This window comes from Chelonia mydas, chromosome 14 (assembly GCF_015237465.2).
Source record: "Chelonia mydas isolate rCheMyd1 chromosome 14, rCheMyd1.pri.v2, whole genome shotgun sequence".
Lineage (NCBI taxonomy): Eukaryota > Metazoa > Chordata > Testudines > Cheloniidae > Chelonia > Chelonia mydas.
Window position 1 is genome coordinate 34,794,545 of NC_051254.2, and position 15,235 is coordinate 34,809,779.

Below are 15,235 nucleotides of genomic sequence, written 5' to 3' on the forward strand. Positions count from 1 at the left end.
GACAAAATATACCCCACACATTTTGCAGAGAAGAAAAATACATATAACAGGATTAAATAGTACACAGAAGTAGAGGGAAATTGACATAATTAGTATAAGTTAATGAGAAATAAACACAGACAAATAAGAAATATTATAACTAAACTTTTTTGTCATTTTGGGCTTATCTATTACGGACTCTTGGCCGGGATTGGTGTGTCAGCAGAGCCCCGTAGTGGCATAGTTACCCCATCTGCCTCAATGACATAAGCTATGCCATCTGACACACTCTTCTGTCGGCATAGTTGCCTCTACACAATGGATTTTGGTGGCATTGCTATGTCAGTGAGGGGCTTTGACTTTTTTCACACTCCTAGCCCACATAGCTATTTAGGGGCTGTGACTTTTTTCACACTCCTAGCCCACATAGCTATTTGCCAAGCTTTGCAGTGTATCCCAGACCTTCCATAGCATTTCTTATCTAAAGATATGAAATGACTTTATAGACAAAAAAAAGGTTGTGAAGTTTTGTTTTTTAAAGGAGGCTAACTCCCAGTGGGAGATGGGCACCAAAATCCCTTTGGCTCCCATGAAAACTCAAGCGTCAGCCTTTGAGGGAGTTAGGCAATAGGGAATGTTCAACTCATCCACTACTAATATGCACCCATATCAGGGATGGATCATCAAAGTTCTGTAACAAATGAAACACGGCAGAGGAGTTTACAGGCCTGTGGACTTTTACTCCCGTGAGTGAAGGGATTCATGTGCATTGGCAGGAGGGGAGAGGATGTAAGTCAATCAGACAATTATTTATGGCTGTGATTTTCAAAGGGGCATAACAGAGTTCATTGAAAAATCAATGGGAGTTGGGTGCCTAACTCCCTTAGGCTCTCTTGGAAATCTGAGCCCACACGCTTAAGTAGTTGAAGGACTGGCCCAAACTTTCATTTTTTTTTAGTCAAATATATATCATAGAATCATAGAAATGTTGGGCTTGAAGGGACCTTGAGAGGTCATCAAGTCCAGCCACCTGTGCTGAGGCAGGACCAAATGAACCTAGACCAGACCTGACAGGTGTCTGTCCAACCTGTTCCTAAAATCCTCCAATGACGGGGATTCCACAATCTCCCTTGGAAGCCTGTTCCAGAGGTCAACTCCCCTGAGAGTTAGACAGCTTTTCCTAATAGCTAACGTAAATCTTCCTTGCCGCGGACTAAGCCCATTGCTTCTTCTCCTACCTTCAGTGGGTATGGAGAACAGTTGATCCCTCTCATCTTTAGATGAGCCATTAACATATTGGAAGCCTGTTATCAGGTCTCCCTCAGTCTTCTTTTCTAAAGACTAAACATGCCCAGTTTTTTTCACCGTTCCACATAGGTCAGGTTTGCTAAACCTTTTATTATTTGTGTTACTCTCATTTGAACTCTCTCCAATTTGTCCACATCTTTCGTAAATATGTGAAACACGTTCAAGGCCACACAGCAACTAACATTATGTTTATAAATTAAGGTTCAGTTTAATTGTAATGTGCTATTGTTGGATCCTTTCTCAGACTTTCCTATTGATTGACCTCCACATTTAATAATATCACTTTGCACCCCTATAAAAGTTTTCATCCATAGGTATGAAAGCTCTTTCCAACAGTCCTGGGGCTTCAAATATGCTGCTCCAACCCCTAGACCCATTCCCCTCCAAGAGTCATCAAATGTAACCTAGGATCCTGACTCCCAGCATCCCCTCACTAACCACTAAAACCCACTCCCTTCCCAGAGTGCAGAATAGAACCCAGGAGTCCTGACTCCCAGATCCCATATGCTCTAACTTACTACATCCCATTCATGGAAGTAGATACCAAAGTTAGTATTCTTGATGCTCTTAGAAGAACATTTTCCTCACAAGGACCTTTTTCATGGCTCTCTTCACATCCTTGTTCCTCAGAGTATATATCAATGGGTTTAACATGGGGGTGACGATGCTGTACAGCAGGGAGATTAACCTGTCATTATCCAATGAGTAACTAGAGAGAAGTCTGACATAGGTGAAGATACTACTCCCATAGTAGAGCAGGATTGCAGTGAGATGCGACACACAGGTGGAAAAGGCCTTGCTCCTCACCTCAGGGGAATGTATTTTCAGTATCCTTGAAACAATGTATCCATATGAAAGTTCGATGCACAGGGTGGGGCTTCACCCCAAGAAGATGCTGGAGACCAGTATGATGGTGACATTGAATGAGATGTCTCCACAGGAAAGAGCCAGCAGGGGTGGGATGTCACAGTAGAAGCAGTTTAGCTCGTTGGCCTCACAGAAAGGCAGGCGGATGGTGAGGAACATGTGCAAGGCTGCACTGAGTGTGCCACTAAGCCAGGAGACTGACACCAGCAGAACACAGAACTTCCTGTTCATGAGCAGCGTGTAGCCATGGTGGCCAGCAAGACACACTGAGCACCCACAAAAAAAGGAAGAAGTAGAGTTGTGCTGCACACCTTGCCTAGGAGATACTTCTCCTGCCTGAGAGGAGGTGCACCAGCATCTGGGGGATGGTGGTCTGGCAGACGTCTAGGAGGGAGAGGTTTCCCAGGAAGAAGTACATTAGGGTTTGGAGACGTGGTTCCACCAAGGAGAGGAAGATGATGAGAATGTTCCCCAAGATGGTGAAGATGTAGATGATGGAGATAACCCAAGAAAGTAGGAAACGTAACCCCTGAATATTATGAAATCCAAGAAGGATGAATTCAGTTGGTGTGGTTTGATTCTCCATGACCACATCTTCACTTAGCTGCAGCAGAGAGGAGAATGGTCTATAAACAAGGAGAAAGGAGTTATGATACAAGAATTTGCATATTTTAGTTTGGTCACTGGCAGAACCAGGAGTCTAGAATTTCTTCCCACTAATCCTTAGATCCCATTTCCCTCTCAGATCCAGGAATAGAGACTAGGCATCCTGATTCCATGACCCTGATCTAACCCTATCATAAATATAAAGGGAAGGGTAAACACCTTTAAATCCCTCTTGGCCAGAGGAAAAACCCTTTCACCTGTAAAGGCTTAAGAAGCTAAGATAACCTCACCGGCACCTGACCAGAATGACCAATGAGGAGACAAGATACTTTCAAAGCTGGAGCGGGGGGGAACAAAGGGTCTTCTCTTTCTGTGTGATGCTTTTGCCGGGACCAGAGGAGGAATGCAGGTCAGAACTCCTGTAAAGAGTTAGTAAGCAATCTAGTTAGATATGCGTTAGATTCTGTTTTGTTTAAATGGCTGACAAAATAAGTTGTGCTGAATGGAATGCATATTCCTGGTTTTGTATCTTTTTGTAACTTAAGGTTTTGCCTAGAGGGATTCTCTATGTTTTGAATCTGATTACCCTGTAAGGTATTTACCATCCTGATTTTACAGAGGTGATTCTTTTACTTTTTCTTTAATTAAAATTCTTCTTTTTAATTAAACCTGATTGCTTTTTCATTGTTCTTAAGATCCAAGGGTTTGGGTCTGTGTTCACCTATGCAAATTGGTGAGGATTTTTATCAAGCCTTCCCCAGGAAAGGGGGTGTAGTGCTTGGGGGGATATTTTGTGGGGGAGACGTTTTCAAGTGGGCACTTCCCCTGTTCTTTGTGTAACACTTTGGAGGTGGCAGAATTTAACCTAAGCTGGTAAGAATAGGCTTAGGGGGTCTTTTGTGCAGGTCCCCACATCTGTACTCTAGAGCTCAGAGTGGGGAAGGAACCTTGACAAACCCCTAGAACCTGCTTGCCTTCTGGAGATCCCAGCAATGTCACTGCTAGAGCACACACCATTCCCAGGGCTGAAGAATGCTCGTGGCTCCTAGACGTCACTGCTCTAACCACTACACTACACTCCCTCCCAGAGCCTGCAATACAATCCATCAGACCTGTCTCCAAGCCCCCTGTGCTAATCCACTAGACCCCGCTCACCTCCCAAAGCTTGGAATAGAAACCAGGAGTGCTGACTCCCAAGCTCTGCTTCTCTAACCAATAGACCCTACTCACCTCTCATAGTTGAGAACGGAACCCAGGAGTCCTTATTCTGAGTCTCCCCAATCACTAAACAGTAGAGCCCACTCCTTTTCTGAGCTTCGGATAGAACTCAAGAATCCTTCCCGCATTGGTAGATCACACACCTTTACGAGTACCTGAAGGAGGACATAGGAAAGCTCCTGATTCACCATCTTTGCTTTAACTCTTAGATACCAGTCTTTCCCTTAGCCAGGGCTAGTCCCTGTGTATTGGGGAAAGTTTGCCCTTCCATGGACCATGCCGCACATATTCAAGTGATAAATAAAGGACTTTAATCTTCATGGACTGTAAATCTAATACTACAGTCAGAGGCATGGTACCGTGAAAACACTGACAGTGGAGAGACAGATTATTACCACTAGCTGGTAAAATATAAAAACAATCTAATCTTCATTTCTTTAGCTGCTATACATTTCCAGATTTCATTCAAAATACGCTGTTATCCTTTTTTTTAATGTTTAAGTATTACATTTATGTCAAAGGCATAGTAGGTTACATGTCTTTCAACTGAAGAGCCAGACTCTACCCTCCACAATAACTGTAAATTTCAATTAACTCAGACAGTTTAAGAGACAGAGAAAGAGATGCATGCAGATGGAGTGTGAATAATTTGGTGAGAGAGAGAGAATGATGAGGAGAATAACTTATTTTTAATTAATAAAATATACAATCATTTTATTCTTTCTTTAACTGCTTTATATTTCCTCCATGCAAAATATGGCAGTCCACTTGGTATTGGGATCCATTTGTTTTCAGCTTAGCTAAATGACAAAAATTGCAGTTTTTCATGATTGCATATATGAACTCTACATGCCCCTCAATGGCATGGTAGGTTAATACAAGACTTTAAAGAAGAGCCAGATTCTGCTCTCCACAACACCAAAAAGTTTTGAATATTCCAACGGAGAGACAAATAGTCTAATAGATAGATAAAGACAGAAGGAAACACACAAAAAGATAAATGGGAAAATAATATTATAATAAGAGCTAGCTACCCACCTGATTCTGATAGATAGATAGATACTGACTGCTGAGACAGAGATGATGGTGATGGTGAAGATGACGATGATGAATGCTTTTATTAAAAACATTAGTAAAGATAGTAGTAAAAGATAGAATCACCCTATGTTTTATTTTGATCTATTTTATGTTTCCAGATTTTCAGCAAACAAAGTGCCAGAGTCCAACTGATATCGGGATCCATTAGTTTTCTCCTTAACTAAATCTGAAAGATTATACTCTCTCATGTGTGCAAGTTAGTTGTTGTCAAGGTTCCTTCCCCACTCTGAACTCTAGGGTACAGATGTGGGGACCTGCATGAAAACCTCCTAAGCTTACTTTTACCAGCTTAGGTTAAAACTTCCCCAAGGTACAAACTATTTTACCCTTTGCCCTTGGACTTCCACTACCACCGCCAAACATTTATCTGGGTTTATTTTTATTAGGAAAGCATTGTTTGGAAACGTCTTTCCCCCCAAAATCCTCCCAACCCTTGCACCCCACTTCCTGGGGAAGGTTTGGTAAAAATCCTCACCAATTTGCATAGGTGACCACAGACCCAAGCCCTTGGATCTTAGAACAATGAAAAAAGCATTCAGTTCTTGAAAAGAAACATTTTAATAGAAGAAACAGTAAAAAGAATCACCTCTGTAAAATCAGGATGGTAAATACCTTACAGGGTAATTAGATTCAAAACATAGAGAATCCCTCTAGGCAAAACCTTAAGTTACAAAAAAGACACACAGACAAGAATATTCATTCTATTCAGCACAGCTAGTTTCTCAGCCATTTAAAGAAATCATAATCTAACACATACCTAGCTAGAAGAAAAGGAGTACTTGTGGCACCTTAGAGACTAACTAATTTATTTGAGCGTAAGCTTTCGTGAGCTACAGCTCACTTCATCGGATTACTTACTAAGTTCTAAGACTCCATTCCTGTTCTGTCCCCGGCAAAAGCATCACCCAAACAGACCCAGACCCTTTGTTTTTCTCCCTCCTCCCAGCTTTTGAAAGTATCTAGTCTCCTCATTGGTCATTTTGGTCAGGTGCCAGCAAGGTTACCTTTAGCTTCTTAATCCTTTACGAGTGACAGGATTTTTCCTTTGGCCAGGAGGGATTTTAAAGGTGATTACCCTTCCCTTTATATTTATGATAGTTGTACATTCAGAAACAAAAGCACAACAAATAAATAGTTTATATTCAAAATTTCGGTGCCCTTCAGACACTACAGAAGAGTGAAATTGTGCTCCCCGTAGTACCAGAAAGTTTCATACAACTCAGTAGAGCGAGAAATGGTGAGAGAGAGAGAGAGAGAGAGATGAAGGAGATTCAAAATATCCATGAAAGATTCAGAATCATTACAATAGCTACAGCAATATGTGAAATGTCTCTCACCTACCAGTTCAAATAAATAAATGGTGCTGACTCTGCATTACTAACAATGGGGACCTAGAACTTAAATATATATTCTTTAAAAGGACTCTTGAGAGCACATCCCCAGAGCATCTGCTGTGTGTTCAGAGATGAAGCTGCTTTGGGTGGGATTCCGGGGGAATGGGAGGGAGATATTGTCAGTTTGTTCTCTGGTGAAATACCTGTGACTGTACTGTGTAGTGGTGATGTAAATTGTATTTGGAAATAGTAGTGTTCGCGTTGATGTATGTCTATACACACTGACATCCAAAGCCAGATTGTGGCTCTCTGGAGTGGAGAGTAGATCATGGCAACTTTTCTGGTGTCTTTGACAATTTCTGCAGAAATAAGCATCTAAGCCCTATGGATGGGAAATAAACTCTCCATATATGACCCTGATAAAGGAAGCTGTAGGGCTGTGAGCAGAAAGAGGTGTGAGCATCTAAAATTCTTAGGGGTCATTTGGAATCCCCAGAGAAAAATCTCTGTTCTAGCATCATTTAAATCAAGGGATGAATTTTGGCTCCATTACTTCTCAGATAGGGTGATGACTATGAAAGCTACTGATGACATATTGGGTCAGATTTTCAAACTTGGTTTACCTAATGGTAAGGACTGAGACTGGGATTTTCAAAGAGGCCTAAGGGAGTTAGGCACCTGGCTAGCTTTGCACTACGTCCAATGGAAGCTGGGTGCCTAACTCCTGGGGTCCTTTGAAAATCCCAGCTACAAATCTTTGAGCAACTTCATGTCAAATTCTATTTTGACCATTTGACAGCAGAAACTTAAAGTGCTTACTGGATTTGGGGTAGAGTATGGTATTTTAGTTGGAGACTGGGATATGGGTGTGATGTGAGCAGAGACACCAGACTCCATTTGCCTTAGCAGAGAACTACAGAATGCCCTCCTACTATAAAAGCCACTCATTATTAACTTCATCCTACAGTCTATCCTAGACTACTCCGGAAATTGGAGGACCAAGAACTCTATGCATTCAAGTCTCCTCCACAGCTGATCGAGCTTCAGTAGCATACTACCACTTTTCCCCGTTCCAAATTGACTCCTGCCTCTCTTTCAGGAAGAACCACATATGCTTTAGGGAGTCAATAGGACTTATTTGTACCCTGTGATGTGTGACTAAATTATTACATGTAGATATAAAAGTGTGAAGTGCTTTACAAAAATTTTGATCAGGGTGAATTGGAGCCTAGAGAATTTAGTTTTGCCTTCAACCTGCAGGAAGAGAGTAACACCCCCAAATGGAATTTGGCCATGTTAGCAGGTCTGACAGAAAGAATTTGGCAAAGTTATAAGCAACTGAAAACAGGGGTGTAGTGGGGTTGGGGCTCTCACCCCTAGCAAGGGCCCTTGGTCAAGTGTGTGCAGGCTTCACTTTCTCTCCCTGTAGCCCTCCTTGGGCTCAGGTCCTTAATTAGTCCCATAATCTATCAATGATCTTAGTGCTGGTGTCGAGCCGTACGCCCAGGGCTTTTCCCCAGGAGGCAATGTCCTCACCATCTCTGGGTGCTTCAGGCTCCAGCTCTCTTGCTGGGCCACTAAGGAGTTCCGTTCCCCTTCTGGGGTGCCTCAAAGTCCAGGCCACTACTCCCCCAGTGGCTAATGGGGGTGGGGGGACCCAGGCCCACTCACTACTCCGGATCCCAGACCAGAGATCCTGTTGATAGCAGCCATCCACTGTGTCCCTTTATCTAAGTCATACTGCTGCTTTAATTCCCTGGGCCACTTCCCCACAGCCCTGCACCTTCTTCACCCTTACCTTGTCTGAATAGGGTCCTAGCTACCAGCCTAGAACTCCTTCTCGCTCCCTCGGCCAGCCGCACACCATTCACACTCCACCAGTTCCAGCAAGAAACTAACTCACTCTGGCCCTGCAGCTATTCCTAGACTAGCCTGCTGGGCCCTGATTGACTGTGTCCCCCATAGCCCTTCTAGGCAGCTTGGAGAATCCTATCCACTGCCTTTTTCAGGGGCAGGATGTGGCAGGGCCATGAGGTCTCGAGCAGCGGCCAGTTTGTAAAAGGATGAATTCTTCCATTGACCTACCTACCACTTCTCAGAGAGGTGGATTAACTACATCAATGGATAAACTCCTTCCACCGCCAAAGAAAGTGTCTATGCTATAGCGACACAGCTGCAACACTGTGTCCGTGGGTCTGTATTGACATGTGCAAATCTTCATTGGCTCAGGGAGTGAAATCTGGGTCTCTCGGGGGAATGCATTAGCCACTAGTCTATAAAGTTATTTCCACTCTCTCTACACCCTCTAGGACTCTACAGAGCTAATAGCTAGGATGTTCTCCCGGGATACCCGCATTCCATTCCCTGCTCCAGTGAAGATTTCAGTACATGCACAGAGTAGAACAGCTTCAACAGGGGAGATTGAGAGAGACCTCTGAGAACACCTATCAGATTAGACCTCCACAAGTGAGATACTTGAGGGAGCACCAAGTTTGTAAATGCCACTGGGGAGTTGGCAGGAGTCAGGGCTGAGCTGCTCAGTGGTGTCAGTAATTTGATGGCTTCCCACTAGCTCACTGACAAAAAAGTAGGCGCCTCTGGGGCTTTACTGGTGGAAATTTAGGCACCGAGAACATTAGGCACCTATAGGGAAAGGTAGCAGGGGTTTCATGAATGTCAATGGTGTCTAAATGTTGGCCTTAGGAACCTAAGTTAGGCAGTTAGGCACCTAATCCCCCTTGTGAATCTAGCCCTAAGTCTCTAGATGTTATGGCTGCAAAGACAACATTGCAAACATGACATGAGTGAAACCCCTGTGGCAATGTCTGCCTGAGTATGCAGAGAGCCTGACACAATAGCTCGGAAGTGTGAACTGCCTCATTTATTTCAATGGGTGCTGTTACAACCTGGCCCTGCCCTCCCCCTGGTCAGGCATCAGTCTGTTGTACTCAGAACTAAACTGTGTTTCCCATGTGATTCTAACCCCTCTATCAAGTCTAGATAGTGACTGGTCATTACCTCTAGCTCTGGGTCTCTCTCAGGCATATTGCCAAGTGCGGACCCCATGTATGACACCCTTCTTGGGCAGTGGGAGTCTGCAGTCCACCTGGCTTAGACCACAAAACAACTGTCTCATTCCTCCCATCCTCCAGTTACTTATACCCATTCCCCCTCATCTGGCAGTGGGAGCCCAGACAAACCCTTCAGGGACAATGCAGCAAGAAAGCAAGAGACACAAACACTTTACAACACAACACCAGAGATACAGAACTTAGGAAAACAACGTCCTCACGGCACCCCCCTCAGTCTGATCTCACCATCCCTGGCAGACCTGGTTCTGGTCAGCATCCTTAGGTAATGCTGAGTCTCTCTGCCACATCCTGTTTCCAGGTGCTTTTGTTGAGTGAATTTCCCAGCTCCAAATCCTACCCCTGTTTCCTTCTGTGTAGAGAGTCAATCGAAGTCAGCGGCCCTGCCAGCAGAAAACCCACTGTTCCAGGATAGAAGAATCAGTCCACGTTGATGGCCAGTGATGGCTCTCTCCTTGTGAGCGCTTTCCACACTCTAGCAGGGGCAGCAGTGCTCAGAGAAGACTGATGCTGTCAGGATAGGCCTCTTTTTCATGAGCATCTGGATGTTCTAAACCAGCAAGGAGGTTACAATGCAAAACAAAGGTCTCGATGAACGTGACAACCACAAAATTACTACAGCACATAGGCATGCTATGTCACTGGCCCTCTACAACCATAACTCTGCATTCATAAAGTTTTTGTCAGTGAATTTCCAAGGTGTTTTTATTGTTGTTGTTTTTTTTTAACAGAAAATGCTGTTGGTAGGAGATTAGAAGTCATTTAGACAGTTGTAGTTGTCAGACATTCATAGAAATGTAGGGCTGAGATGGACCTCGAGAGGTCATCGAGTCCAGACCCCTGTGCTAAGACAGGACCAAGTGAACCTACAGCAGCCCTGAGAGGTGTTGTCCAACCTGTTCTTAAAAACCTCCAATGATGGGGAATCCACAACCTCCCTTGGAAGCCTGTTCCAGAATTTAACGCCCCTTCTAGTTAGAAAGATTTCCCAAATCTATAACCTAAATATCCCAGATTAAGCCCATTACTTCTTGTTTTATCTTCAATGGACATGGAGAACCATAGATCACCGTCCTCTTTATATCAGCCCTTAACATACTTGAAGGCTGTTATCAGGTCCCCCCTCAGCCTTCTTTTCTCAAAACTAAAGATGCCCAGGTTCTTTAACCTTTCTTGCTGTCAGGTTTTCTGACCCTTTGATCATTTTTGTTGCTCTCCTACATACTCTCTCCAATTTGTCCACATCTTTCCTAAAACATGGATGTAATAAAATACAGCCCAGACTTTAAATGTGACCTGCCCTTCTGGATTCCTCCTGGGTAGGCTGCCTCCTTCTGAGACCCTTCTCCAGTCCCATGAATGAACCCCTTCCATGTGGCCGGCTCATGCCTCTACTTCTCTCTGGGGTGTGATTCAGAAATCCAGCCAAGCTCTGACGGGGTTTCCAGCTTCCCCCTTCCCAGATGCCCACCCCACTACCTCTCAGGTCCAGCTGTGCTGGGACTCTGCCAAAGTTCCCCTTTGGGACCCTGTGGTCAGGAATAGTTTGCAGTGACACAGAAGCAGGAGTATTTGTCCAAATCGTGCACGGTGCTTAAAGAAGCAGATTTTAAAAATAACAAATACCTATAGGGCCCATTGTCTTCCCTACGTTTGGCATTCCCCTCCAGCCCCTGGGTAGACGTGATCCACCCTTGGTGTCTCCTGTTCTCTCTGGGCACCAAGTTACAGCTTGACCACTGCAGTTCCTGACTCTCAGTCTGTCTATCTGTCTTTCTTTACCCTGATGACTCTGGGTCTTTTTGTCAGGTTCCAGCAGAGCCCACCGCTTCCTTTTTAACTTTCAGGGTCTTTTGATTCTTAGCCCTAGCCATAGGAAGAATAAAACATCCTATTGTGGATGGTGCCAGCCAGGTCGGTTCTTCCCCCAGTTGATGACCCAGCCCATTGTTGTCTTAACCCTCTGAAGTGGGTACCTCAGAGGCTGAATTATCTGAGTCATTGTTTTACTTTTCATGAGTTCCTTAACAGCACACTTTACAACCTCCTTTGCTTTAACACTACACATTCAACCAGACAACAATATAGAATTAAAAAGGGAAACCAAATTATACATCATATTTTAAGCAATAGTACAGACATTTTTCCACTTTGTGACACCTCCCAAGTTGAGACACTTTAATGGGGCTCAGTGATCAGAAAAACCAACTGTATTTATGAGAACACAGAAATGTTAGTCCTGGTCAAGAATTTCCTCAGCGCCTCCTTGACTTCTTTGTTCCTCAGGCTGTATATGATTGGGTTGAATGTCGGAATAATGACCGTGTAGAGCAGGGTGAGGGCTCGGTCGGTGTCCACAGAGACACTGGAACTGGGCCTCATGTAGGTGATAAAGATGCTGCAGTAGAATAAGATGACTGTGATTAGGTGTGAGGAGCAAGTGGAGAAAGCTTTGTGTCTCCCCTCACCTGAGTGCATCTTCAGAATGGTCCAGATGATGCTTTCATAGGAGGTGATGATTAAGATTAAGGGGACTATTGTGAACACCATAGTGAGGAAGGGAAGAATCGCATTGATGAGCGATGTATCCGTGCTCACCAGCCTAAGCACTGGGAGGACATCGCAGAAGAAGTGGTTGATTTTATTTGGTCTGCGGAAGGGTAACATGAATATGGCTGCCATTTGCATACATGCCACCAAGTTACCCACGAACCACACCACAGCTGCCAAGCTTAGGGTGACCTTTCTGCTCATGATGAATGAGTAACGCATAGGGTTGCATATGGCAACGTACCGGTCATAGGACATAACAGTCAGCAGGCCACGCTCCGTGCTGCCAAAGAAAAGGTAGAAGCACAGCCCAGGAAAGAGATAGCCTGCCTCTCTGACAGGAGGTTGGTCAGGGTCTTAGGGATGACCACTGAAGTGTAGCAGATCTCCAAGACTGACAAGTTCCTAGGGAAGAAATACATGGGGGTGATGAGGGCCAGGTCAGCAACCATGACAGCGATGATGAGGCCATTTCCTATCAGTGTGATGAGGTAGATGAGTAAAATGAGGACAAAAAGAAGGGGCTGCAAATGCTGGAGGTCTGAGAAGCCGAGAAAGATAAACTGTCACTGCAGTTAGGTTTTCCTCCATAGCTCGGTCCCGTTGAGACCACATATGTATTTAGATACCTCTCAGGGGTTTGCATGGTATCTCATGATAGATAGATAGATTAGATACACAATCAGTTTCACCCCATCCCCTTTCTCATCTCTCTGCGTGCACACAGATCAGGTGTCCGGTCTCTTGGATCTTATTCATCTCTGGTTGGTGATTCTGACACCCGTCCCACACTCACCTCAGGAACGGGCATTGGCAGCTGCTCTGTCCGCTCCAGAGGAGCAGCTGGGCCACACCTGAACGGCGCTGCGACCCTGCACGCTTGGTCGCAATGCCTGGAGTGTGGGGCTTGGCCCAGCCCTTCAGGACAGGCACTGCAGGAGCCCCCTCTGCAGGGTGAGTCATGGACACACAAAAAAAGTCATGAACCAATAGGAAAATCACAGTGTTTGTGACTTCTTTCCCATTGTCACAGACATGCAGCCCTACAAATGATTATTAAAGAGCACCCCCATATTTGTCCCCACTTCCCTACCTCACACAGTGCCATCCCATTAATGAGAATGAGATACCAGAGTGTTTATCGAAAAGGCACTAGACAAACCAACAACAAACAGCCCATACACATAGCTGGTCCCGTCTAATCTTACATTTCACTGCCAGCTAATGTGGTTAGATTTACCTCTCACGTTACTGGAACACAGCTGGACCAATTTCTGTTCTTCTAGACAAACAAGATTCTCCGGTGTGTCTGTGGGACTCTCAAATCTCAGTGAGAAGAGAGAGAATCCTGTAGATGAAGATATTTTAGGTGCCTTTGAAAATGACATTGTAAATAGAGTTGATAGGCAGATAGATGAGTCATTCATTAACATTAGTTACCTTGATAGAAAGAAATTATGCACAGTACCTTTGATAAGACAGAGAGAAAGAAATGAAGGACAATTCTGTAGATTCTGTACGAGTAAATTAGATTGAGTGATTAGATGAGAGAGAGAGTGAAAGAGGTTGCTCTATTTTTCCTTCAATTCTGGAGATAATCTTGTTTGTCTAGAAGAACAGAAATTGGTCCAGGTGTGTTCCAGTAACGTGAGAGGTAAATCTAACCACATAAGCTGGCAGTGAAGTGTAAGATTAGACGGGACCAGCTATGTGTATGGGCTCTTTGTCGTCGTCCAGTCCCAGCATCTGGCAGTCAGAGGCTTAGATCATCTGTAAGCATCAGCCATAGGAGGTAATGACAGATAATAAGTGTCCACGCTGGGTTTTACAGAGTGGAGGTAAGGAAGAACAGATCTCTGTGTTCTGTTCCTAACTGCTCCCTTGACTGTGTTAACTAAAAGGTTTGGGCTCTACATGTTATATCAGGGACGCCTATTAGTTTGGGCTCCTGGGTAAAGCTGGGCAAAATTTTTCTGACAAATAATTTATTTGTCAAAAAACACAGTTTCAGGGTAACCAAAACTATTCATGAATTCAGGTCAAATTTGGTGAATAGTTTTGGCTGAAAAAAAATCAGCTCATTTTGACAGTTACTAAATGAAACATTTTGACCTTTTTTTCCAAAATGACTTTTTTTAGATGGTTAACTAGCTTTATTTTAAAAACAAACAAAATGGTAAAATAATAATAATAATTAATAACAACCTCACCCCAAGAACAAAATGAAACAAACAAAAGAATAATAATAATTTTGGTCAAATGAAGTATTTTGTTTGACCAAAACAAAATTAAATGTTTCATTTCAGGTTAACCAAAATGTTTTGTTTTTGTTTAACCCAATTGTTGGATTTTTTTTTCCATTTTTGAGAAGAAAAAAATCCATTTCTGGTTGACCCAATTTTATTTTTATTTTTCCATAGTTTTGGGGTTGGCCATTGAATCAAAAAAATCAGTGATTCACTCAGCTCTACTTCTGGCTTCTATTCCCAGCTCAGGGAGGGAAGTGGGATCTAGTGCAAGGGGGCCCTGAGTGTCAGGACTCCTGGCTTCTATTTCCAGCTCCAGCAGGAATAAAAGTCTAATTGTTTCGAGTAGGGGACTGAGAGTGAGTACTTCTGGATTCTGTTTCTGACTCACTGTATGATTTGAGAAAATTGAGTCACCTATCTGTGCCTCAGTTTACACATCTGTATAATGCTGATTATGAAGAGGCTCACTTTCACACAAGAGATATACTGTGCCCAAATAAATGCATACATTGCATTTTCCTTTTTAAATGCAGAACATTTTATTTTATATATTCTGATTGGTATATTTTTATTATATTTCCCTTTTAAAGGCAGCTTCTTCTGCACTACGGACATGAAAGGAGTGATTTCAAAGGGGAGAGTCTGACTGAAAAGTAACCAGCCAGCCTGTGGTGAGAAGCATCTAAGTTTTAAGGACACCGGAAGTGTTAAGATCAGCTTAGAATGTGTTTTGCTTTTATTTCATTTGACCAAATCTGACTTGTCGTGCTTTGACTTATAATCACTTAAAATCTAGTTTTATAGCTAATAAATCTGTTTATTCTACCTGAAGCGGTGTGTTTGGTTTGCAGTGTGCCAGAGGCTCCCTTTGGGATAACAAGCTCGGTACATATCAATTTCTTTGTTAAATTGATGAACTCATATAAGCTTGCAGCGT

The 15,235-nt window shown here is 43.5% G+C and overlaps 1 protein-coding gene and 1 pseudogene across 1 annotated transcript; both read right to left on the minus strand.

Annotated features, from left to right (window-relative positions):
- Nucleotides 1-1,854: 1,854 nt before the first annotated feature.
- Nucleotides 1,855-4,169, minus strand: LOC102940859 (annotated as a pseudogene).
- Nucleotides 4,170-11,713: 7,544 nt separating this feature from the next.
- LOC102941077 (olfactory receptor 10A7) lies at nucleotides 11,714-12,664 on the minus strand. Its single transcript, XM_027832886.3, is given in 3 exon segments — nucleotides 11,714-12,354; nucleotides 12,357-12,613; nucleotides 12,615-12,664. Coding segments are annotated over 3 exon segments (948 nt in total).
- Nucleotides 12,665-15,235: the final 2,571 nt, after the last annotated feature.